Raw genomic sequence first — 27,636 nt, forward strand, 5'->3', positions numbered from 1 at the left:
CCGGAATGCTGTCTATCATTTTAAAGATTACAGATGCAACGACTAAACGTTTTTAGTAAGCGAGATAATGGCAAATGTAGCGATGTTCTGTGCATTGGCAATAGTGATAATTACTTTCCAAACCTGTGATTCACAGAAGTTATACCCCTGGCAGTTATGTCCCAAACCATCTAGCCAGGGTTTAGCTTTCGCAGTAAAAAAATGTTAAGTTATGATTCAGTCAAAGTTCAGTGCTTTGCCAGCTAGATCACACATCTACAAGTCATATCAGTTATATTTTTTCTTGGGAATGATATTTTATCTGTGAAGCTCTGTGTTGGATCAGTTGGCAGACAAGTTGTCTACACTGAAATTAGGAATCATGGAAAACCTTGGCATATAAATTAGCAAATACATTTTTGCAGTTTTCCCGCTAAACCGCAATCTTGTTTCACTAAATGTTCATATTGCAAACCTCATGAATAAATTGGCAGATACCTTTTTTTTAAGCTTCCGGCAGATACACTCCCCCACCCATCCAGATCACTCTGCTGGGTAAGTGTGTTGTGTGACATATAAAGTGTGTGTTTTTGAAGCTGGAGGGGAGCTATGGGACAGCAAAAGAAGGAAAGCGCCAAAGGGAGGACATTTTCAAAATATCGAGATACGTATTGTGTAACTCGATGCAGCCTTAAAATATTGTGATATTATTTATAGGCCACACTGCTCCTGGCTCTACTTGTGACACTACTAAGTTACGTTTTATAATTATCATCGTTATCAATATAAAATAGCAATTGTTTAAACTTAATTTGTGTTTTGTCTTTGTCTCAACAGTGGCACCGGCCATGAATGTGAAGATACGAGGCGTGACTGATAACACTGTTGACGTGGAGTGGGAGGGGTCAGTTGTGATGACAGATTTCTTAGTGACCTACACACCAAGCAGCCCTGGAGGTACGTACAGAGCTGTGCTGGCCTTCTAAGGCAAGAAAGGTCGTAATTGAAGTTTTAGCTGATTCAGAATGTCTTGAAAGCATTCACTGCGTCTAAAAAATTAAAATCTTTTTACCTGTCACTCTGTCAGGTGTGCAACTTGAGATAAGGATTCCCGGTAATACCACCACCTGCACTATCTCAGGTCTGGAGGCAGGCATGGAGTACAACATCAACGTGTTCGCTGTCATTAACAACAGTATCAGCGTCCCTGCCAGCATTACTGTTTCGACCTGTAAGTGCAGCCCTGTGGGTCGTTTTGACAAAATGTTCTCATGCTTGCTTCATGGCCAACGGAATATAAAAGTAATACCTCACATCACAACTCATAAAATCTCCTTCAGAGTTGTACATGCATTCTCACATAGACACAGCCGTTCATGCGGATGCACACACACCCTGTCACTCTCACCTTTCTTTTTTGCGAAAGCCTCCCCAAGACACTTTTCAGTGTCAACAGAGTGAGAATACCACCTGCTCTTCTGTGCCAACTGGTTGTGATTCCTACCTGTAACACCTGCTTAGTGTCACTCACACTCAGTACACACACACACACACACAAACACCTTCTGAATGTGTACCTCCTGGCCGATTAATGCCAGATTATCGGTTCTAACAGAGAAACTTGCTATCTTTCTCTATGCTTATCAGGGGTATGCAATCTCACTAAACCCCTGCATAAGTAATATCATATTTTCAATGGAAAAAATAATATTCTATCCACTCTACATCAGCTGGTTAGAAACTGTGTCTTGCCATTAATTTAGTCTTGGTAAAATGATCCTTCATGTCACAGATAAGTGACTTTAATTTCAGTGATAGCAGAGTTTGGAGTTGTAAAGTCAATTTAGGGCAATGAAGTTTGATGTAACCATTTTTCATATATGATATGATTTGTTGGGTTGCCTTTGCTAAACATAATTACGAAATGTAGTGTTTGATTATCTGGAAAGATTTATGATGACACGGCTGCCTGTGAAAAAAGTAATTTTAGCATTTTGCCATATTAAAGTATGAGTCATCTGTTTTAACTCAAGTAATTGAGGGGGGTGGGGGTTAATATAACTACCATCAGTACTACCAAAAGCATTGCATATATAGGAAGAAAAACAGCTGCTAGTTGATCAAAAATAAATATTTTAAGTATATTATGTTTTAAAAATGCAACATGCACCAAATAATTAATAATCTAAACATTTAGTGCAGCATCAAGGTGATTGAAACAAAGAAAATAAATTAAAGCAGAGAGAACAGAACAGCAAAATGAATGTAAAAAAAGAAAAAAGGTTCAGCAGTGAGCAACTTTAGCATGAGATGGAGTAGTGATTTATTGGATGTGTGGGTCACTGAAGAAAAATAATATGTCTCGGGCTACCCCTCCAGATCTCTCCAATCCAGGTGGTTTAGTCTTCAAATCTATCACAGAGACGTCGGTGGAGGTCCAGTGGTTACCCTTCTACTATTCCTTCGATGGATGGGAGATCAGCTTCATCCCTAAGGTAGAGTAAAGCTGTGTGAACACTCAGTGTTTGTGGCCGCTGTCAGTCCCAATGTGAGACTACAGCACTATAACATGCTGAAAGACAAGTGTCCTTGTGTGCGAGACGAACAGAAGAAAAAAAGGCAGACTTTTTTTTTTTGAATCATCAGCAAATGACAGACTTGCCCAATCTCTCACTCACACAAACAGCAGTGTTTTTTTATGTTGCTGGCTGTCCAGACAAAATATTCTTGATTGAAAAGAATTATTTTCGAATCTCCCTAATTCCAATCTCTTAATTACTCTAAATGTATGCGTAGAAACATTAGGACAAATGACTGGATGGATTTAGGTTTTCCTGGGGGTTTTGCTCAAGTCAAGCGGATTGGCTTAAGCTTATTGGCTATTAGTTGGATGAGCCATTAAACCCTTTTTCCAGAATAACCCTTTCCAAAACCATAGCAAGGCCATGTTCAAAGTCGTAAAGTAAAAACCTTTCTTTTTCTAATTCCTGCTGCAAACTCTCTCTGCACTCTAATCTCGAGTCCTCTCACAGTAATTGGTTTTCTCTGTTAAGGTGTTCTCAAGGGGAGATGTCCTTTGGTCCGGCCTCAAATCTGATGTTAAGATGCTTTTATTGTGTTTATTTCAAGCCGTTTTAAGGGAAGAACATTTTTTGAACGGAAAAAAACCAGTAGGGTTCCTGATTTCATTGTATTGCTTTTAGCCTTCCTCTCTCTTTCTACCTAATCTTCCATTTCTCTATTCATCTAGCACTTTCCATCCCTCCACCCTTTCCTCCTAATCTCTCGTTTCTACTTTCCATCCTACATCTCTTGGTCCGAATCACCAGCAATTTTCCTCTCTAACCCGAAGGTACCCTCTATCCCTTTCTTTCTCCTTCACCTCTCTCTTCCTCTTCCACCCCTTTCTGTAAGTGTTTCTCCTTCTGTCTTTCCTCGCTCGCCCTCCCATGCTCCAGCCACGGGGGAAATCATATTATGTGTTGGCAGTCCCGCCCCCCTGCGGATTTAATCCAGCAATGGGGATTGTGAATTTTGACAATCTCGTAATGGAAGTAGGCATGAAAGCCTTGGCCTATGCGAACAAACACAGAACTCGCTACTCTGTGAAAGGGAAACTGAGAGAGAGAGAGAAAGAGAGAGAGAGAGAGAGAGAGGGCAACATTTGAGACCTGCCGTTAACACTGTTAGAAACAGCCACACTATATACTGTATCTGACACTCCAATAGAAATATCATACTGCCAGCACATACCTACCATGCTATCTAACATGTTATATTTTGGGCTTTTTTGTAATAAATCGATAGAGCTGTAAAGAAATCACTCAGTAGAACTGTACCGGTGTTATCTTAGTTCCAGTAGTATTCCAGTCATGTATGGGCAGAAGAAGTATTTTTAGTTATCAGTATTGATTTATATAATTTATGGGACTTTTTTGAGGACACCAGAGCTGTTTCAGTGTCCTGGAAGCTTCCTTTTTCAAATCTTTTTGTTTTTATTGTTGGATAAGCTGCTGTAGTTTCCTTTCTAAATGGAAATCACGTACACAGAAACACACACATGACCCTGCATGTTGATTAGGGTTTCCCTGAATTATCTCAACATTGTGATTCATGTTGAATAGTGAAGCCCATGGTCAAACATACACACATGATGAGGCTTCGCAAATCTGCAGTATTCTCTTTACATAAAGCATTTGTTGACATTATGTCTACATGAAATTGAAATGATGTCAAATCACGCTTATAACAGTGTTCAGACGCCCTTTGTGACTTCACTCCTGGGAAGAAAAGAAGGTGCCAGGCAATGATCTTTCTTTATTGCTCATTTGAGCCTCTGAAGCAGCACCTTGTTGAAGAAATCAGCATAAAATAAGATTAGGTAGACTTTTTTGTCCCGGTGTGAAATTTGCCTTGTACATTACAATGCATTATAAAACCACAGTAAAAAACTGTCAAGAAGACAACAACATACACATATATGTTAGGTGGAGTTAAAGGCTTTAATGGACAGGGGGCCAAGCACACTGAGGTGCCTGCTTAGAGGAGGCCTGCGGGAGGAGCTGAGACTCCAGGTGGAGAAGGATGAGTTGGATCGGTGATGATGATTTGTCAAAAAATAGCCTGAAGAATGGAATGTTGATGGAGTCCCATGATCTCCATGGCTGGCTGTAGAAATCGGGTGATCTTAGCCTTTGACTGTACTGTCAAGTTATGTATCCATCTGTGGGCCTACCTCAGCATATTGTTACACACAGTTATTGTATTTTTTAATTTTAGCATCTCACTACTAGTATACTTGCCTTTTTTTCCTCATTCTCTGTCTGGCAATCTGCTTATCAGCTTTTTCAGCTTTGTGTACTTTAATTAGCTTTAAGCGTGCGGGTGATTGGGCAAAAATAAAATTGCAACATTTGGGCTTTCTCACTTTTAGAACATTAAAGTTCACAAAAGAACTGATTTAAAAAATCTGATGTTTGATAGTCTATTTTGCAGTACAGTTATAAAGCTATTAATCATTGCTGCATTACAGTTCAAATCTAATATTATTATATTTTTTCGTGAAATATTATGAGGTGAATTGATATACATATAATTAAATGCTGACTAACCTGAAAACAGTAAATTGCCCTAATATTTCAACAAGAAGCATAAATGGGCAATCAAACAGATGAAAAAGGATTCGTATTAAATCAAAGTAATAAAAATACTTCCACAAGGACGAAAAAAACGCTTTCAGTCATTCCTCATCTAAGTGACCTTGTCAGCAGATAGAATGATGACTAATTATAAGTGAACTGACACTGGAGATGGGAGTGGATATACTGTTATGGTGATTCATTCTGCATAATTTCGCTTTTAACAGTGCTATTTTTTAGATTAAGGACCAATTGTTATCGGAACATTACGCTGTGTGTTACTGCCCTCCCTAGTAATTTAGCTGAGGTGATTAAATGGATTGAATCTCTAATTACAGTTTTGATTCAGGAAAGTAGCAAGCTGTTATATGTTTTATTATGAGCCTTCATAGCGCAGGCTTTTGGGGATCTTGGAGCAGCAGTAGGTATAACATCTGTCTGTCGGCAGGAAGTGTATGTGCAACACTGGCTCTCTAAGAACATCTGGGAATAGCAGAGGCTCCATATGGATGAGTGACAGGCGTTTGGAAATTCACACAGTGCTGCCTCTGCAGAATATGGCCTGAGAAATATCACTGTAGAATACATACGCCACTCACTTTGGGAATTTAAGGTGCTAAATAATCCACAAATGTACAAATCAGTCAAAATAAATAACTCAGAAGTATACAGCAATGTCCAGCATAGCATATATCTTCAATACATAATACAGCAGCCTTTGCAATGTAAGATTACAGGAATGTCTGTATTAATATCTTACATATTTGTGAATTCAGGTACGTTTTATGAACCAAAAAAGTCTGCCGACGGTCCCTGGGGCGCCGCCACCGCTGCCTTCTCCAGGCTACAGCGGCGCACAGAGCTCCAGAGAGACGGGGATGAGAGCAGGAGGGCGGGAGTCAGATCTGTGCAGAGCGCCAGAACAAAAACACCTTGGGCTCTATTTTTACGATCTAAGCGCACATCGGGAAGCGCCTGGCGCAGGTGCATTTAGGGAGTGTACAAACCACTTTTGCAAGTTTAACGGCGACAAAAAGGGTCCGTGTGCCGGGTGCATGGTTCAAAAGGGTTGCACTTATTGTCTTCATTAGTTCATAGGTGTGTTTTTGGGTGTAACATGCAATAAACCAATCAGTGTCATCTCCCATTTCCATTAAAAGCTCATATGATAATACATTTCACATTGTAATATTTTCATTTTCAATCTTTTGCATGTGTGCTGCTGCACATCCCTGTGTGTGTAATGATCCAATAGTAATGAAATGCTGCATTACTGACTTCAGACCAGGTTTTTGTTAGTCAATGGTTTGCACTTTCCGCTGCCTCAAGACAGCAATACGCCAAGAATTCATCTGAACAAACCTCCCTGTAAGACCAGCATGCCCAAGGGGAACAGGTGCATTTGCTATTTACACGACGTGGGCGCCAGGTGGAAATTTGACAATTGCGTTGGTCTTAAGCTAGCAAAGACACTTGCGTCTTGCAAGATAGGGCCCCAACAGTATGATGTTCACATCCAAAACACAAGATTCACTCTCAGTAGTGTGTGTGACATCAAATCGCTCTGAACGTGATTCCAACGATCAAATTCGCCCCTGCCATTGTTGTTGTAGTTGTGATGTGGACTCCGCCATCCACTTGAGTTAGAACAATTTTTAAAACTATATATGTATAGATATCGTCATAGTTATCGTTGTTGGTGTGGCCCTTTACTGGTGGGGATAGTCTTTTATCTGCCAGAGACCTTATCTCCACTGAGAGAAGAAGTTAAAGCCACACAGTAGCTGGCATTTACTCAAAATATGCAAACAGTTTTTGCTATTCATCTCATCACTCACCTTGTACCTTTTGTATTTTCCCAGGACAATGATGGAGGGATGACTGCACAGCTGCCCAGCACCATCACTTACTTTTTGCAGACTGGTTTGAGACCAGGGGAGGAGTATACCATTAACCTGGTGGCACTCCGAGACCAGGGTCGAAGCCAACCAGTCACTGCCACTGTCACAACATGTACGTATAAATGTGAACTATAAAGATAAACCTAGACATAATAAAAATGAAAATACATTCACCTCTCTGTCAGATTAAAGGAAGTTGGGGAATTAGAAGACCTCCTATTTTCATACAAATGAAGCTTGTGTGCAGAGACAGAACCATAATGTCCTATGTTAATGTTAAAAATATATCCTTAGTGTCCCTAAAAACCTTTTTAAAAACCATTTTCTGACTCAGCTTTTTACTTTTTTACATTTCTGCCAAAGCGAGAAACTCTTTTGGCTATTTCACTTGACATGTTTAGGTAAGACTTTACTTGAAGGTATCTTGTCATAAACGTTTAGAACTTGTTCATAATGTTTTTGACACGTTCATGACAGTGTCGTGTCATTCTTATGTAGATACCTTCAAGTAAAGTGTAACCCATATTTCTGTATTTGTGTTTTTGTCTGTTATCTTCTCACTGGGTCTAAGTGGGTGTTCAGTTTGACAACGGTGACTCAATAGATCAGAACACAACAGATTAGATTATGAAACATTCCCTTAATAAATTAGTTTATTTTTCTACGATATTTTGCTGATGTAAATTTCACTCTGTGTCATGGCAGTGTGGGCAGTGTGTTTAGATGAACGATGTTTGGCTTCCCCCGGTGAAGCCAGTGCACTGAGCTCCCTGTGGAGCAGAGAGGCGGAGGTCTGCTGAGATCTGCCAGATGAGGCTAAATGCGTTGCTTGAAATCTGCAAAGTATCCCTTTAAGATATGAAACCAAGTTTTCAGGAGGTGGAACATAAGTTAAGTTATGTGTTGCCTGAGGAAGAACAACACAACCAACTAGTCACTGCCATTTCTTAACATATGCCTATATAATACCACAAAATGGTAATTTCATATTTATAATACATGTGAGCAGCACAGCAACATTTTTTAAGCTAAGTCAGTAAGTCGATTAAACCCAGTATGACATCTTAAAGTTCCTTGTTTTGTCCAAACAATAGTCTAATACCCAAATATGTTTAAATTAAAACGATTAAATAAGTGAGAAAAACTGCAGGTATTCCTTTTTAGAGAAGCTGAAAGAAGAAATATTTGGCAATTTTGCTTGATAAAAGGCTCAAATGATTAATAGAATGTTATAACTGTCAGCACTTCAATTTTCTTTTTCTCAGTCCCCAAAAAAGTCAACCTTTCACTTTCGTAACAAATGTTGCATAGTATTCCCTGCACACACACACACACACACACACACACACACACACACACACACACACACACACACACACACACACACACACATGACATATTTGTTGGTCTGCCACCATTTACGTCCCTGATGTAAACCTCACTGAGGTATTGCCCCCGCTCCTCACCTAGCTGTCGCTATTACTAGACAGCTGTAATAGATCCAATTCAAACCTCGTCCACAACAATTCAAACTCTGATGTGTGCAGTCAAAACACCATCAATTTCCTGTCAATTCTTTGTTCATTTCGTGGGTTGTAATTGAGTATCGATTAATAATTCATGGCACCCTATCATTAATTTTTCACGGCGACCCACTGCAGGACAACTTATTGGATAAAGAAAGAGGAAAAGACAAATTTAAAGTTACTCAATTATTCATAACAAAGATTTATCCTTCCTCTGAGACGAGTGAGCGTTATTAGGAGTCGGAGGAAAACCAGAGGGAGAGGACAGCTGATGTGGGAACAGGATCTCAGCAACTGTCTTCCACAGAATGTCTTCTAGGATGAGACCCAAGGGGCCAATTTCTTATATATCAACGATCGGGGTGGACCGGTAATATGTCAAGCCTCAGTCTGAGACTTATTTAGATCTCAAAAGCTTCAAGAAAGATTTAAGTATGGTCCAGTGTCGCTTACAGTGTGAAATTTGTTGTTTCCCCCGGGGCCACCAATAGAGAATAATTTTGCTTTCACAGCATAGGTTTAGATTAGATTATGTTGTCCCCTTTGTCAAACTTATTTGTATAATTCAAAATCAAATGTATTGTCAGAAACTGTGCATTAAATACTATTTGCTACTTAAGTTTTAGCTTAAATGAGCCCATTTAACTGCCGTTGAAATCATGAAGAAAAGTGTTGAAGTAATAGATGTCACACCATAGCTTTTGTGAAGAGATACTTAACAGCATAATGAAATAGATTGCCTGTTATCACATTATCTTACACCCCATTACATTTTTTTGAATCAACGTCGACAATGAAAACATGCCGAGTTTTCTGGGGCACCAAGTACACTCATGAATGAGTCACCCTATGCTTGAACATGGTGTTTGTACCGGCCAATCCGTGACTAGCTCCAAAGTCCAATAACAAAGCACCACTCCGGTTCAAATTGGGCACCTCTCCGACAATCACCACCTTATCGTGGTGGAGGGCTTCATGTGTCCCTGTGATCCTGGAGCTGTGCTGTTCTGAAATGGGTTTTCCTCATCACGGGTAATGTGTTTTCAGGTCTTCAGACACAGAATAAGTGTTGTTATTCAGCAGTCAACATGGACCGACTTTAATCACGGCTTACATTTTACACCTCGCACGGATAAAGCCTTTTGTCTCAGCGTGTTTTAGGTCTGATAAGCTTTACATGCTTGGCTTTCAGAGAACAGCTTTTTTTGGATAACTAATCCAGATCTATCACTGCATAAGCTCGGGCTGTATTAACATGAACTACCTTTTCGTATTTCATGTCCATCCTTTTATAATACGTATTCCATTTTAGCTTTTACTGTTCATAATAAAATTAATTAATAATTTCATAATTAAGTTGTATTGACCAATTAATACATTGAGAAACACATCAGCAGGTTCCTATAATAAAAGTAATTGTAAGTTGCAGCTCTACTAAAATAAAGTAATAAAAAAAGATGATTTTTGGTATCCAACTAAAAATAAGGTGTTCAATTGAGTCAAGTCAAACAATACCTAGATCAAGTCAAAAAATAAGTGCATTAATAGATGACATGGTGGACAAAGTGACCACACGCAGCAACAGGACTCTCAATAATTCTTCTTTCTTTCCTTTTTTCTTTGTTTCCCAGTGATTGATGGCCCCACTCAGCTGATTGTGCGGGACGTGTCAGACACCGTAGCGTTTGTGGAGTGGACACCACCAAAAGCAAAGATTGATCAGATCGTGTTACGTTACGGCCTGGTGGGAGGAGAGGGTCCACGGACCACCTTCCGCCTCCAGCCCACACTCAGCCAGTACTCCCTGCAGGTGAGTGGTGTGTGTGCATGTGTGTGTGTGGGTGTGCGTGTAATTTATCACGTTGTGGTGTCACAGATCTGATCAAACAGACACATTATGTGGACTCAAATACTATCTGGGGTGTCATGCTTGTTAAATTATCTAATCACACAGTCTGGCCGCTATCTATGTCTGGAGATTAAACCAAGACAAACACAAAAATCCATGCAAAGAGATTAAACGGACTAAACCGTCCTTGTGTTGTTGTTGTTGTTTTTGTTTTACAGGTTTTGCGTCCTGGCTCACGTTACGAGGTGTCTGTGAGCGGAGTGAGAAAAGGAAATGAAAGCGGATCCATTTCCACTGAATTTACTACCGGTGAGGTCTGACGGCAAGCAAGTGTGGTGATAGTGTTGTGTTTGATCCTGTGACTGACTCTGAGGATAGAACAGTTGATGACACAAGGCCTAAAGTAAAGCAAACGTATTATTGAATAATATTGAATATTGTGGTGAACAGCTATTGAGAACATTAATTGTGACTGTACTTTCAGCTACATTTAAGGTAAAAGGTACGCATATGATTTCTGAGTAACAATTTCAAAAGAAATAAAATCCTGTTTAAAATTGGTAACAATGTATCAATTTTTATAAATAAACAGCTAAAGTAATTAACAGTCGGACACTAACTGTATCTTTGGCTGATGATATTTAAACCACTGATGTTTGCTTTTCACAATCTTGCGAATTGGTCTCAGTTTCCCCAACATTGTCAGCTTTATCGTTCTTCTCAGAAATCGATGCCCCCAAGAACCTGCGGCTTTTGTCCAAGACCTCCACCACCCTGGAGCTTGAGTGGGAAAACAGTGAGGCTGAGGTAATTAGACGTGGCACAAAAATAGCATTTAGAGTAAAAAATTGTTTGATTTGTTTTTTAGCCGATTTGAATGGTTAACAGGTGGGGTATAATTATTTCGGACAACACAACAAAGTTTTCAATGTCAGTTCTGTGTCTTTTTTTGATTTTCTTTTTAACGCTGCCTGTATTTTTATGCAGTTTACTGTCTAGATCTGGGTAATATGATGATGAACATTTGCAAGTAATATGAATCTATCGGTGCTGAAAAGTAACAGTACAGTTATTAAAGATGTAGAGTTTTGTGTTGTACTTTATTTTATTATTTGTGTATATTATATATTTGTACTCCACTAACAATTGTAGTCACCTTACAAAAACCATAAAAGGCATAACATATGATGCAATGCAATAGATCAAACCACATAAGATAATATAAAATGTAGCTAAATTAAATCATTTAATAATAATCCAATAACATATATGAGATAATATAGATAAAATACTCTAGAAGGGCTCAAATAAGTACTTTTACTTTTGATTATTTAAGTACAGTTTCCTGAATATATCTCTGTACTTTCACTTGAGTAAATATCATGAATACTTCTTCCACCACTGGAAGATATTTATGCTTAACATAACAACATAAGATTTTCCTTCTGTGAAAACCTTTGTCGCTTGTGTTTTATTGTTTATACAATTGTTAATTTTTAAATAAATGAAGTTGACTATCCTGAAATACTTTATAGCTTCTACTGGCTCTCTGCACAACCTGTAGGTGCCCCTTAGATCTCTAAGTACATAATAATTATGTTATTGTAAAAATAACAACTAATTTGCCCTTAATCCCCGGACCTTCTCCGCCCTGTCTTGACCCTTCATGCAAGTACTTATACTAAAGCAGATTTTTATTCCACCCATTTTTATAAAACTCTGTCTTGTTGTTTTAAGCACTTTGTCATCGCACACAGGTGTGTCTGCATTTCCTCAGCTTGGTAAATGCCAATACCGGAAATGTAGCGAACACATTTGCTGAGTTCAATCGGTAACTTCAAGTTTTATTCTGATGACAATGTAGTAAATCAATGCCGATAGATAGATAGATGGATAGATAGATAGATAGATAGATAGATAGATAGATAGATAGATAGATAGATAGATAGATAGATAGATAGATAGATAGATAGATAGATAGATAGATGGATGGATAGATAGAGAGATAGAGAGATAGATAGATAGATACTTTGTTCATCTTGAGGGGAATTTAAGGCATCCAGTAGCTAAGACAACCACAAACACACATATATCTCACGTACTGTACATAAAACTCACTCACAGAAATTTAAAGTGATGACAATTTGTGAAGGGATTACAAAGGTCTGGTATGGAGTGACCATGTGATGTAATGGCCGTGATAGGGTGCTATGGTAGAGTGTGTGCATTATTGGTAGTGCAAAAGTGCACAAATGTGTAAGCACAAATGTATTCATCCTCCTGATTGTTGATGTTGATGAGTGTTGGCAGAGAGACAAATATCACATTAGGCTTATGCAAAATAAAGCATTTCTTCTATGAACCAATGTAAAGCTACTTTCATGGTCGCTTAACGCCTAGTATTAGATTGATTTTGTTTAAGTCATACACAGACGTCTCCTTCAGTTTAGTGTTGTAAATGATTAAATATACAGTATATGTTTCAATTTAGGTGGAGGGCTACCAGGTGGTGTACAGCACCTTAGCAGGAGACCAGTATGATAAAGTCATTGTACCACGCAATGAGGGAGCCACCACTAAGACCTCCCTCACAGGTAAGTGAGAAGTGATGTGTTTGTTGTTCCTTTATTCATTTCTTCATTTGTTCTGTAGGCAATTTTTTTTTGAAGTATTTGCTGTACGGTATCCTCACATCTTTAGTTTCTGTGCAGTTTTTTTCCTTATGCCTTTAGTATTAGCGCAGTGTATCTAATGTGTACTGAAGAAGCTGGGAAGGGCCTGTGTGTGTTTAACATGACAGGATTATCTCCAGAGCTAACACTTGGCTGACAGGGCTACTGATTGTATCTGTAGAAATGTGTGTTGTCCTGCGGGCGTACTGAAAGGCTGTCAGTAAGGAGCGGTCAGCTGAAATGTTTTTTTTTTTGTTTTTTTTTCTGAAAGGCCACAGTGTTGGAAAGGGCACGGCCGGCAAAACAATATAGGGAAAAGGTCCTTGTTTTATTCTGATGGGCCATCGCAATCAATGCTGCCTCCACCCTCAGTCCTTCTCTGTCACTCTCTTTTTCTCTCTATTAATACTCTCAGTCACTTTCTCACTCATTTTCATTCCTCATCATCGTATTTCTTTAGCTTGAGAAATCCACTGTGGACGTACTGATTTTTATTTATTTTTCATTCACAAATTATTCTGAAGTTATTTTTTTAGGACCCCATCGCTGATGTAGAGCTAATTGGGCTGTTATGAAAAAAACAACTCCATCTAATTGACATGCATGTGAGAAGTAGAGTGTGAAACAAGCCTGTGTGATGTTTTGTCCTGCTATATTGTCTGTTCAATTTGTAACACATTCCTTCTCTGTCTTTGTGCCTCAGACCTGCTGCCAGGCACAGAGTACGGCATCGGCATTTCTGCTATGAAAGGTAGCAACCAGAGTACACCAGCAACAATGAACGCCAGGACGGGTGGGTGAATTACTGTTAATACTCCACTAATGCATGTAAGACACACTAAGTGAATCCCAGCTGCGTGGTACTAGAGAACCCGGCTTCACAGCATGTGGTTGTATATTGTTTGTGCTGTGTGGAACCTCGCTTCTTTTCTAACCATTTTAGTGAAATAAAGCAAATCAGATTTGTGCAAGAATTGTGCTATTTTAGGGAGATGTTTTATATTGTCAGCTTGGTTCAAAGTTCCCATTAAAAGAATTTTAAAGCTGTAATAATGCATACCATTAATTGCTTTTTATTGTATTTTGAGGTGCTTTGGCAGAAAGTCAAAAAAGTCCCCATTAAACCTTCTGCTTGGATTGTAAGTGCACAGAGGTGCTTCGCTAATCTTTCCCATCACTTTCACTGTCAAGCACATCTTTCCTCCAGTTGCAATCATTTTAATGGCTGAAGGTATTTTGCACTTTGCTAAATTAGGCTTCAATTTTCTTTTCGAACAAGCACTTTCTATCCCACTGTTTTGGGCACTCTTTATGAACTTAAAAAATGCACTACAGCTATGACATCTTTCTCAAATAGCTTTAAATAATCTGACAACAACTCCTGTCTGCCGGGTTCACAGCTGTGCTCATGTTACTATATGTCTGAGGTGCTGAAAGCATAATGTCCAATAATAGTCTTACTTTCCCCAAAAACATATTTTTGACAAGAAGCTCCAGAAACATTGAGGCTTGCAGGTTTATGAGAATTAAGCATTAATAATCTGGTGGACAAGGTGGGTCATTGCTGCAGGAGAGATAAGGACAAAAATAAGAACAAAAAGAATACAAAAAGATGAAATACAGAATATGGGCTCATTATGTTAATGCACATGTCCTGGAAGGTGACTGTAACATGTTAATTAGCAATGGTTCTGTTTTTGATGTCAGTGCTTCACCAAAGAAGAGCATATACAGTAGATAAGAATAGAGAAGAAATTATTTTTCTGCTAAAATGTTGGATAATGTACAAAATTGGATCAGATCTCTGCAATTTCCCCATAATAATATTTCATCCAATTCCGTCTCAATTGGATGTGACATGGAACAACTGCCCATATCTGGACGCTTTTTGATAGATAAATATTTTTGTGTTTTGTTTTTAGTTTTTGAGCATTCTGGTCAAAGGGAGCCATGCAATAGTAAGCGCCAGCATGAAATTCATGCTTTGTCTACAGCAAAAGAGGGGAGTAGGAGTGAAATACTTTTTTGGACTACATTTCTTTCTCTTTTTTGTGCAGAATACAACAACATGAACAGAAAATATCCTAGAATTTAACATGAAGTTGTTACTTTAGTGTAGTCAACAGAGAAATTGTATATTTCGTACTTTCTGTAGTGATAACCTTTTGGGGTTTTCCAACCAAAGGGAGGGCAAAATACATTTGAAAGATAAATAAATAAATAACGGCATTGTCTAAATTGCAAAACTGTATTTTAAAAATCAGTTTTTCTTCAAATAGCTGGCATTTTGACTAAGGTGTTTTCTAGTCAATTTGAAACTGTAGACATGAGGAAACTCGGATGTAGAAGTGATAATTAATCATAATTTACACACTTAAAAGGGTCTTGAGTGACACAGGTGCACATAGAAAAAAACATACCAGTAAGGTAAATATTGAAAGGCTAATGTCCTGTGCACTACGCTATGTCTACGCTTGACTCAAGTCATGGGACGTTTGTCGTGGAAGTAGTAAGGTCCCTTAAATGTCATAATTATCATGAGTAACGCCCTGTTGGTGGGCACATGCAGGTGGGTAAGTACCAGTGTTAACGTGCTCTTGCTTATTAATGCTGCGTATTCCTTTTTACAATTTTGTTAAATATATTTAAACAAATGCCGTCTGTTTTACTAAAATCTTGTTTCCTCTATGTTAGGTCTGGATGTGCCCATGGATCTAACTGTGACGGCTTCTACAGACAACACCATCTCTCTGGTGTGGGGCGTGGTCCAGGGCCCCATCGACCATTACAAGGTCACCTACACATCCTTGTCTGGCGTTGCTACTGAGGTAAAGAATGGACAGATAAACACTAAATAGATACAAATCATGACCATGGCATAGATAAATTATCATGCAGGTGTATACTGTACGCAGATGTCCCTACGCTCCGTCTTATAAGGACCAACAGGAAATCCTATTGAATTTGTTAAGGAACAGCACTGGAGGTTGGACCCAAAAGCAGATATGACACAGGAAGTATGTTTAAGTGATTTAAAAAAGATAAATGTAAACAGTGAAAAGAGCAAGGGGCAAGTGAGTGTTGTGTCCAGGGGATCCAGTGGTGAGTGGTGGGTGCATTGTGTCCACCAAAGCGTTCCCAGTGAATCAGTGTCTCTTGTTTGGCGTTGACCATGTGGTAATGGCGTCCTCCAGAGTCCAACAAACAATTCCAACACGTGGCAAACTTTTTGGAATCCAGAGAAAAGCAGGCAGGCAAGTGAGCTGGCAGGCAGGCGGGCAGGCAGGCAGGCAGGCAGGCAGGGGTAACAGGATGTGTGAGCACAAGCAAGAGAAGCAGACTGAAACAGGAGAAAACACAGATCCCATTAGCTAAACAAGCACCAGGAAACTTTACACAGGGACCCAGGACCTACAACTGTACCACGCTAGTAGACTGAACCATCTGGTGACGAGTGGATTAAAGAGCGTTATGTACTGCTGGGGAAGATCAAGAATGAACTCTACCTGGCGCAGCCTGTAAACTAAGCCACACCCAGAGCTCACAGACACAGAGCAGGAGGGAGAAACACGAGATATCAAAAACTGGAAAACAATCAATGCACAAAAATGAGGAGAGGGAGGGGCTGCCTTGATGGCATCATGACAGAATTTGTGCTTAACTGTGCGCTCCTTTTCCAGCTGACGGTGCCTAAAGATGTAACCACCACCACTCTGATGGATCTTGAGCCTGGGACAGAGTACACCATCACTGTGGCAGCAAGAAGAGGAAGGCAGCAGAGCAATGCGGCAACCATAGATGCCTTCACAGGTAGAGAGAATAGTCACGTTTTGTATAATCTTAGCAGGTAAACAGTGTTATTCTTGTACAGTATAATTGTTTTGCTTGTCTTTTTTATTCACTACAGTCAGATATAAAAACTTTTGTAGAGTTTTAAGGTTGCAGTACAGCATCAGTTTCAATCCACTCAATTATCAGACAGAGCTATGATAAACTCACTCTAGAGTTTGTTTTTTTCTGCTCAGGTAGAAATAAAAGATCAGTCAATTACTGCACAAAGCTAGAGAACAGTTTCATCAACAGTGGCAATAGGGAAGGTGATTCAAGCTAAAAGAAAATGAAGGACCTTAAAAGACATTGAAGAAGCAATTATCCACATCGGCCAATGAGCTTGTCACAAGTGTTCCCTAATTGCGTCTCTGTTTTGCATCCAAATGTATTTGTCTTCTGATTTCTTTTCAACACCACATTCTCCCAGTGTTGCTGCCACTCTCTTTCTCAGCTCGATGTGTCCTCTTTCTCTGAGAATTTCAATCATAACAAAGTTCTCCTTTTTCAGACTTGTGTGTATTTGTCCAACTATATGTGGGATTGCCTGTCAGTCTACCCACCGCTGTTGGTTCTTTGTTATTTTTTACAGAAAGCTTGATGTGATTTTCAGTTGCACAAAGGGTGGTGTCAGATTGATGGGCATGCACTTACCTGCTGACATATTTCTTCTTTCTCTTCTTCACCTCTCTCATCATCCTCATCATCATCATCTCTGTGCTACAATGCTATTTCACTGTAACTTTGGTCTCACCATTCAGAGAATAGAGATTGATAAAAAGACTGTGTACCTGTGCGTGTGTGTGTGTGTGTGTGTACATATATATCCCAGGCTGCCTTTGGAGCACTGTCTCTCATTTAAAGTGTTCTCCTTAGTTAGCAATTATCTCCAAACCTCTTGTTATGTATTAATCGTACAAATCAACACAAATGTCTTCTTGATCAACGTCATCTTCATCATAACCACCAGCCTGGCCATCGTAATACGTGGACACTCCTTCTTCTGTATTGTTTAATCCATGATTAAAGCAAAGCATGGTGGAATTGTTGAGCTCTGTTGGTGCTTTAGAGCACTGTTTAGATGAGTCCATTCTATATACACGATGTTCCTCTTCCGGGATTGCTCTCGTTCTACTGGAAATGTTTGCCGGACGTCACTCTTATTGGATGTCTGTTTTCGGATATTCCATAACCTTTTGCTTTCTTTGTTTTGTCATTTTAAACTCTGGTCAATTTATGAGGACTATCTAGGACTAGCTAGACTATCTGTCCAATCTGAGTTTTGTGTTGCACGAATAAAACAACCTTTGAAATGAAGCAAGTTACTTCCCGAGGCTATTTTACAGCCGCACTGGGGCTCCGTTAAGTGCCAAGCGCCACCCCAGGACGATTGTGATTGGTTCAAAGAAATGTCAAAAAACAGAGCACGTTTTTCTCCCATCCCGGAATGCTGTGTAGACTAGCCAGACCTTCCTTCGCAGCACTGTGGCGAAAGGTCTGGCATTGCGAGACTAGGATGAGTTGGTCTTTGAGTTATTTGTATCACGTCTTCTATTGGCTTCCACACAAGGACCCACGTCCACACCTCCACCATGGGGTTCACGCGATACACATTCTCTGCCGACTGTACAGGGCGGTAAAGCATGGCGACAGATGGCGGAGGAAATGTGCCATCGAAGGTCGCCATTCACCAATCAAAGAGGAGAAGGACATAAATGCAGACTGTGCAAACAATGCAGGTTTCAACTCCGCAGCTTAATCTGGATGAATCAGAAAAGGAGAAGTCAACGTCACTACCTCTTCTTTGCCATTAATACATCAACACATGGCTAATTAAATTCAAATTGTCTTGCATTTGTTGCTGTGTCAGCTGCTACACTAGTTTGTATTCATTACCTCATCTCCTGTCCAGGTAATGCATTTTGACAGCATCTGCCATCATCGTCATTATTTCTCCATTTTCTTATTGTGAACAGTCACATTACATCTTTATCCTTACAGGAAAATGATCTCATTAATTTCCTTTCTTTTTTATGACCAATTAAATCATCACTTCCCCATGATTGTGGTCGTCTTTGACTCTCACCTGCCCCATTGAGATTCCACCCAAGGCTAATTTTCTCAACTGTATTATAAACGATCTATTACATCATCCAGGACTGCTTTCATCCATCATGGAATTGCTCATCTGTCATCTCCATAACAATGGCAGCTGTTTTACATTTCTTTTTTTTTCTTTTACCTGTCCTTGAAAACTCACCGTTCACCTGTAAACCCCCGTTCCTCCAGGAATCAGGCCCGTAACCCACCTGTACTTGTCAGAGGTGACTTCAGACTCAGTGTCGGTGGCGTGGAGCGCCCCAGCACCGCCCGCTGACCTCTTCATCCTGAGCTACAGCTCTGCAGACGGGACCGACACCTCTAAGGTGACGCTGGACGGCTCCAAGACGAGGTCACTGGTCCAGGGTCTGCTGCCGTCTACTCAATACACCGTCAGTCTAATCACAATACAGGGGGACATAACCTCTGAGCCCATTACAGCATCACTCACTACAGGTGAGCTGGTTGATTTCATGGAAAAGTGGTACTGAAGGTAACTCAGGCAGGACACACATGAGGATAGATAAACATTAGCAGCATAGTAAAAGTTGATGGCTTTATACGAGATCATTTTTAGTAGTTATGCTTCCTTGCTTCATACTGTTTCTATGAATTTAACATTTAATTACATTTATGGTTGCTAAATTGGTTAATTGTTTGGTCTAAAAAATGTCAGATAGTAAAAGAAAAATATCCCACATAACTTCCTAAAGCCCAAAGATTTTCAATTTAATTAGACTTAAAAATGCAAATCCTCACAACTACATACTATTTTGTATTTGTTTGTTGCGAGATAATTTCAATAGATAATCAATTATCAAACAATTTGCTAACTATTTTTTTTGGGTTGATCAACTAAACAATTAAATGAATAATTGTTTGAGCTGCAATCAGGCTGATCACATTTATGAATGAGTTGCACTGGTCATTTGGAGGTTTGTTGTGGCAGGTGGAACTGGAATGTCCCTGAATCCCATTTAGGATGTAGGAGAAAAACAGGGTGGTTAACAGGAAGGAAATGGAAGAAGAGTGCCAAAACAATTTGGAACAATAAGTGTAAATTAAAGAAAGAAAAAAAAGAGAAAAGTTACTGGAAGATATGTAAATACAAAGTGATTTAAAATTAAAGATTTATTTGCCAAAAAAATACTGTTTCAGCATTCCATTTGCACAGAACCACAGCAGAATGATATCTGTAATTAGAGACTAGCCTTGGAGGTTTTTTCTTTCTGTTTCTTTGCCAGACTTCGAGACACAGTACCAGAAATACAAGCTTGTTTTATTCTCCGGGGGTATCAGATCACTGAGCTTTGCCACATAGATGAAATTTGAGTCATTAGCCAGCGTGTATACTGATCCAGGGTATAATGATTCATGGTTATTCTAAACTCATACGCAATCGTAATATTGGGGAATATTTGAGAAATTGCTGACATGTGGTTCTCTAATATAGTCAAGGAATGAGAGAAGAAGGATGAGAGAGGGGAAAGGCAGGTGCAATGTGTGGGCTCACATTGTTACCGTTAAATATAGTGCAAGAGGAAAGGTCTGCTCCTGCTTTGTGCTGGTATCTGTCTATGCATTTGAATGTATTTGTTTCCTTTTCTTCCATCTAATGTATTATAATTATTATTATAAGTCTTAATTAAACAAGTAGCATGCACCAAACTCATTAATTTACTTGCAACACCCATTGCAGTCAACAATTCCCATCACTATAAACCAACAGCATATTTGTCCAGTACATAAAATTAAAACCCTGTATCAAAGTTACTCCATGTCATTTTTCTTAATGTCTTTTGATTAAATGTGTTTCCTCTAGCTGAGCCGCAATGATCCTTTACACCTTTCTCTCTCTGTGATAACACTAGTACAGTGCCCTTTCAAAATGTGCCAAATGTGCAAAAACAAAATGTTCATTTAACCACATTTAGTTTTTGTCAATGATATCGCATGTAGACAGTCAGTCATTATTATTATGAATAAATTTAACACTTCAGCAGAAGTATTTATTTCCAAACAGGCTTAGTGGCTTGACGGTAAACTTTGAAGTATGGATTCATGGAGGAGTTTTGCCAACGGTAATTTCATTTATTGTGTTTTAGCACACTTAAAGAACCGGACCATGGGTGAGTCTGAATGTCTGAGACCGCTTTTTGCTCGGTCAATTTCTTTAACTGTCTATGGGTCAGTTACGAGATGACGTTATATTCTGCTGTGTGCTTGGCACTGCCGCATTTACAACACACAGCAGCTTAATACGACACAGTGCCTGGCTTTGTTTGATATCTAGTGTTGGCAAAAATGTCTTTTTATTGAGTTTCCTCTTAGTGAAATGCTGAGAGAATTTAAGATGGGCTTTTATTGGGAAGGCTAGACAAGAAAGAGACAGCTATGGCAGCACTTTTTTTCTCAACATTTTTTCCTCAACCTTTATTGTTCAGTCGTTTGGTTTAATTCGTAGTTTCTTAATATCCAATGCTGTCCAAACTGCTGCAAATTCCAAACCACAAGTTCATTGGGTACTCAGGAAACCAGGTGTGAAGTAGATTGGATGAACGGTTCATGAGATATTTCAAAGACAGATGCACGCACGCACACAAACACACACACACACACACACACACACACACACAGATTCCCCGATTTATCAGCGCGGTATTATACAATCTAACCGTGTTATTTTTCGCTAATTGGCTTTTTGTCGGAAGGAGCTCTCAGAAACATTTCCTTTGATTATGAGTGTGCTAGTCAAATCTGGGAAGGGAATGATTGAATGATTGAAAGATTGAAGAGAGGGTTAGTGGAATTACCTGTCTCAGAAATGCAATAAATAATCCCAACATACAAAGACAGAAAAGAAAATTAGGACAAAAGGAAATCAGCGTCAGAGAAAAGGAGAGAAGACTGATGACAAAAAAACAACAAAAGTCAGCATTGATCAATGGAGATATTAACTGTGCATCGTCTGCATGCTGTCATCTGATTACTGTACCAGCTTGACATTGGCAGCTTCGAGCACTGTTGTTCTTTACATTCACCCACACATGATGATACGCAGATTTTAAAGTGAAATCGGACAGGGATTTTGAGAAGGATATACAGTTTTGTTTGCACCTGTCTGTAGATTGTGGTAATGTTTTGATCCTGCATGTTTGAATGTGAGCACTGATGAGAGCCTGCACTCTGGCTTTCCTTGTATAATTGGGTGTGCTCTTTGCGTTACATTTTCAGGGTTTGAAATGTTTTGCCGTCCTAGATTTAACCCAATAGTAGGCGGTTTGACATTTACCAGACTTACAAAAGTCACTCTCTAGGGTCAGTTAAACGGTGCTTTAATGTTGCTCAACCTGAGGGCCACATTTATTTATTAGCTTGTGCAACAGTGCAAATTGAATTGGGATCTTCCAGAAGGATCAGGTCAATAGTCGTAGATAGACAGAACTATTCTGTTACTGTTCCTATTCAGACGCTCTCAGGAAGCTTCATGAGAAATACACATTTTGAGCTGTTATTTTTGCCAGAGAAAAAGTAATTAGTAAGAAAGGCGTGCATGAATAATCCAAACAGACATGCTACTACTGTACAGAATGTCATATACACAGGGGTTATACATTTCTCCCTCTGCTTGTGAATAATTATTCTTTTTAAAGATGGAGTGGAGCGGTTTTAGAAGTGCCACCCATTTCGCCTCTTGGCCACACCAAGAGATGGGAGTGATCTCTTATTCTCTCCTCTTTCTTTTTTTCTTTCCCCCACTCTTTCTTTCTTAATTCCTCCATTTCTTTCTCTAGCACCCAAGGACTTGTCATCAGTTTAATTATTCGCTCACATTGTTTTCGCCATAACCTTTTCCACGGCTGCTCCATAGTCTCAGGAGACACATAAAACAAATTGTCAGCAGGGGGTGTGAAATCTCCTCTGAGTAAGCCCCTGTGAGTCTCAACGCTAAAGCCGCCCAGCCGGATTAATCTTCATTATTATTCTTAACAAAAGCTTGTGCTTCTACAGACCAAGGAGAGGACTGTTTATGTAAAAGTGATGAAGTGATGAAAAATGGATAACTGAAATATTTTGGTTTTCGAGGGCATTAATTCCTTCAGATTTTTATGTAAATTTCTGAACTTCCTTCTTAACATACCACATAATGCGCTCCTAATGTACCTCTGGGATCAGATCAAATGTTCCCAAGTTATCCATTGCTGACTAATTGATTATATGCTAACACATCTCCCTTCCAGGCATGGACCCACCAAAAGAGATGTCCGTGTCAGATGTGACCGAAGACGCAGTGACTATCTCTTGGATCAGACCACTGGCCCCATTTGGATACTATAAGCTTTCCTACCAATCAGCCAGAGGTAGCGCATTCTTTACATTATGTAACACGTGTCTTCATTGCATTATAAAACATTGTATTCAGTATATCAGCATGCATGCCAACACACTGCGTTTTCAGGCTACAGTTAAATGAACATTTGTTGTAGCAGGTCTCTTTGATGTAAGATATTTTGTAGAAGCAAGCTCTGTTACACACACTGTTGTACCTAATTAATTGATAACATTTTATCAGTTAATTGATTTTTTAATTAAAATTGGTATTGATTAAATATTTACTCTGTGATGCAAAAAGCGCACGAGTTGGCTCAGCAGTATACCCTGTACCTGAAGAAATGTAAGAGCAGTGTGACGGCAACAGTTCTCCTGTCTCCTGCAGGTCGAGTGGACAGCGTGGTGATTGACAGCGATGTGACCAACTACACTTTGTCCAGCCTGTTTCCTGCTACAGAATACGAAATCAGCCTCAACGCTGTCAGAGGGAGTCAGGAGAGCAAAGTGGTCAGCACCTCCGTCTTCACAGGTAAGAGTTGATAAGGAAACATTAGTAGGACCATGTAGAATAGAAGAGAACAGAACAGCCATGCAACCTTACAAACTACAGCTGCATTAGTCTGATAATCAGACTGAATTGTCATTTTCATTTTACTTCATTCATTCAGCCTGTTCATGCCAGCTGATTTCTCGTTGATAAGGTGGGGAGGTTATTTTGTTTTGCCCTAACCAATCAGTAGCAAATCACTATTCCACTTTCAGCCAACATGAAACCTTAGCAATTATTAGGGATTAAGGGTCAATATTTCTGTAAAGTCGACTTACAACAACCCGTGCAGCTGTGTCAGATGCACTTGTTGCCAGCTAGGCTCGTATTTCCTTGTCTATATCCTTGATGTTACACTTCCCAGATTGCTCCGTTGTTGCAGTAAAATTCCGCCAGATACGTGTATGTTCTGTTTCCTTACGTTTACTTTGTGTTGGAATTTTAAAGTTGGTGGATTAATGATGACTATTTTTGACTGCTTCTCAGATCTCTACATAGTAAATTGACACAGCTAGCTAGACTATCTTTCCAATCTGAGTTTTCTCTTGCATGACTATTTTGCAGCAGCTCTGTGCGGAGCTTAGCGCCGCCCATGATGATTCTGATTGGTTCAAAGAAATGCCATTAAACCAGAGCACGTTTTCCTCCCATCCCTGAATACTGTGTGGAGTAGCCAGACCCTCCTTCAGCGTGCTTTGCAGGAGGGTGTGGCAAAGCGAGACTACACATTCCCAGACCTACAGTATCTCTGAAACACTTCGGTGTAAGGTCTGGCTACACCCCATTTACATTCTAGGATAGAAAAAAAAAAAACTGTGTGTTGTTGGCATTTCTTTAAACCAATTACAATCGTCTCCGGACGCAGCAACAGTGGCTCTCCAAAAAAGAACTTGTTTTGTTGAAACATGCGCACCCCAAAAAATTGAAAATGAAGTTAGCTGTTGCAATACAGTAACGTTAGTTACTGTGGTAACTCCAGATTCTATTAGTATAGGCGTAGCCCTCTAAGGGTATTGGCTATTGGTAAAACCGCTATTGGGTTTATCCCTTCGCGCATGCGCAGTCGTGAAGATTTTCTTTCCCGCCATAGCGTCCAGCTCGGGCCTGAACTACGTCCGCATTTACTGCATAAATACAGAGCGGACCCGTTGTTCGACTCCCAAAAACATCAGCTTTTTCTTCAACTAATGTTCTAGGAGCAGGTGGCCCTGACCTTAGAGGGCTACGCCTATACTAATAGAATCTGGAGTTACCACAGTAACTAACGTTCTATTTCGTATAGGCTTCGCCCTCTAAGGGCTACGCTATTGGGTTAGGGCGAAGCTGATGTAGTCAATGCCACCTGCGGTACAAGGTCCACAAGCCGAACATACACCAGATTGCCCCAGCAACAATGTACAGGTGTTAGTCAGAGTAATTCTTCTTTCAAACCCTGCCCTGCCAATGGCGTGGCCGGAAAAGGTTCATGGGGCCCGCAATATGATGCTTGACATCATACATTAAGCGTGATTGACCCTGTCGCGCATGCAACGGAGAGACATGATTACCACCATGCATGCAACATGATTATGACAATGTATTAGATAAGAGCCGCGTCTCACAAGAAATACCCCAGATACAGGAGAGGTGAGACAGTAGAGCAGGGTCATTGCGGCACTAGGTGTTGAAGGAGATTGGCAATAAACAAGGCATCCGCTTTTTTTTTTCTTCTTTTTTTTTAAACACATTCAGCTTGACATTACGCGTCACTGACTGTGGACAGAACCGCATGAGATATGGAATATTCAGACATATCTTGCAGATAAAAGCGGATGAAGGGGCACGGAGAAGCCCAGGAAGCCGCCGCGCAAATGTCGGCTACTGTCATGCCTTTGAATAGGGCCGCTGACGCTGACAAAGCCCTCGTAGAGTGACCCCGAATGTCTTGGGGGGGGCTCTTTCCCTTCCGAGCTATAAGCCTGGGTAATAGCCTCGCACAGCCAGCGAGACAGGCGCTGTTTTGAGAGAGCTGATCCCTGGGAGTGTTCTCTATAATGCACAAACAGCTGCTGAGTTTTCCTGATATTTACCGTGCGTAAAATGTATTGAGACAGAGCGCGCACCGGACACAACCGGTGGGAAGCCTCCTCCGCACCGTTAGCGTGAGGTGGGGGAAAAAAACCCTCGAGGGAAAACACCCTCGACCGAAAAGAACTAGTTAAAGTCTTCGGTGTGAAGGAGGGGTTGGGCTGCAAGGTGGCTGCGCTCCCGTCCCCTCTAATGGAGAGGCAGGACGGAGAAACTGACAGTGCACATAAATCACTCACTCTTTTGGCCGACGTTAGGGCGAGGAGAAGTGCTGTCTTAAGCGACAGCATTCTGAGCGAAGCCTGTGCCAAAGGCTCAAAAGGGGGTTTCCCCAGAGCCCGGAGCACCAGAGTTATGTCCCATTGGGGGGCGAGGGGGCGAACAGCCGGTTTTTGACGCCTAACCCCCTTCGGGAAACGCTTCACCAGGGGATGCGCAAAAACTGTCCTCTCACCGAAACCTTCGTGACAGGATGAGATGGCTGCTGCATATGCTTTGACTGTAGATGGAGCCAAATCACTATCCACCAGAGTTTGTAGGTACGTCAGCACGAGATGTGGGGTCTGTGTCCCTCTCTGTGCACCAGCGCTGGAAGGCGGACCAGCGCCCTGCGTAGCCTGCTATGGTAGAGGGGGCTCTGGAGCCCTGGATGGTGCGCACTTCGGCGGGGGGCAAGCCTAATCTCTGTAAGCGCTCCCGCTCAGCAACCAGCCCCACAGTCTTTGATTTATTACTGGGGGATGACAGATCGCACCGTTCAGCTGCGATAGTGCGTCTCCCCGCCACGGAATCTGCCAGGGGGGGGCCGCCAGCAGCTGAACGTGGGTTGGGAACCAGGACGCGCTCGAGCGCTCCGGTGCCACCAGAACGATTAACAGACCCTCCTCCTGGACGCGCTCCAGGAGTCGAGGGATCAGAGGGACCGGGGGAAAAGCATATAGGAGGGTTTTGGGCCAGGGTTTGTGGGAGAAGGCGTCTACGCCGAGGGGAGGGTTGTCCCGCGCGCTCAGTGAAAACCACAGTGCGCACTGTGTGTTCTCTCGTGAAGCGAACAGATCCACCTCCGCTTCCACAAACCTGCTCCATAACGTTTGTACGATAGTGGGATTCAATCTCCACACGTTGTGGGAGGGGCCCCCCCTCGACATCAAGTCGGCCGCCCGATTCAAAATCCCGGGAATATACTGTATACTGCTTTGAGAGACAGCAGGTGGCTGTGCGCCCACAGCAGGAGGCGTCTGGCTATTTCTAACAGCCGGGCTGAGCGTATCCCGCCCTGGCGGTTTATGAATGCCGCCGCCGTGATGTTTTCTGTCCGTACTACGACATGCCTCCCCGTCACCACTGGTGTAAAGTGTTTCAACACCTTCAACACCGTGGACAGCTCCAGGCAGTTTATGTGAGGGAGGGGGGGGGGGAGGCCAGGCCCCTCCCACCACCTGTGACTCGCACATTCCCCCCCAGCCAGTGAGGGACGCGTCTGTGTACACCGTCACATATGACGTCACTTTGCCCAGGGGAACCCCGGAAGACAGGCTTTGGGGATTTCCCCAGTATGCCAGGTCTGATTTGAGGGAGTGAGGGATTGACAGCATTCGCCATTTGTGGCGAATGGGATTGAGCCGCTGGCGGTGAAACCACCTCTGGATTTTTCTCATGTGGAGGAGACCCAGGGGGACCACTGTGTGTGCCGCGGA

General features: G+C 41.0%; 1 protein-coding gene across 4 annotated transcripts in view; it reads left to right on the forward strand.

Moving 5' to 3' along the window:
* Positions 1–27,636, forward strand: part of tnr (tenascin R (restrictin, janusin)) — a 185,759-nt gene that overhangs the window by 119,662 nt on the left and 38,461 nt on the right. Inside the window, exons 12-25 of one of the 4 annotated variants that reach the window (XM_034887208.1) lie at positions 817–936; positions 1,067–1,210; positions 2,359–2,474; positions 6,980–7,130; positions 10,176–10,354; positions 10,612–10,702; positions 11,100–11,200; positions 12,885–12,987; positions 13,769–13,858; positions 15,760–15,893; positions 16,746–16,875; positions 19,183–19,449; positions 23,235–23,354; positions 23,711–23,854. In XM_034887208.1, the coding sequence (XP_034743099.1) occupies positions 817–936; positions 1,067–1,210; positions 2,359–2,474; positions 6,980–7,130; positions 10,176–10,354; positions 10,612–10,702; positions 11,100–11,200; positions 12,885–12,987; positions 13,769–13,858; positions 15,760–15,893; positions 16,746–16,875; positions 19,183–19,449; positions 23,235–23,354; positions 23,711–23,854 (1,890 nt within the window). The remainder of the gene's footprint in view (positions 1–816; positions 937–1,066; positions 1,211–2,358; positions 2,475–6,979; positions 7,131–10,175; positions 10,355–10,611; positions 10,703–11,099; positions 11,201–12,884; positions 12,988–13,768; positions 13,859–15,759; positions 15,894–16,745; positions 16,876–19,182; positions 19,450–23,234; positions 23,355–23,710; positions 23,855–27,636) is intronic. The other 3 variants (XM_034887210.1, XM_034887211.1, XM_034887212.1) reach the window with 3 other exon arrangements.

This window comes from Etheostoma cragini, chromosome 12 (assembly GCF_013103735.1).
Source record: "Etheostoma cragini isolate CJK2018 chromosome 12, CSU_Ecrag_1.0, whole genome shotgun sequence".
In the NCBI taxonomy this organism is placed as follows: Eukaryota; Metazoa; Chordata; class Actinopteri; order Perciformes; family Percidae; genus Etheostoma; species Etheostoma cragini.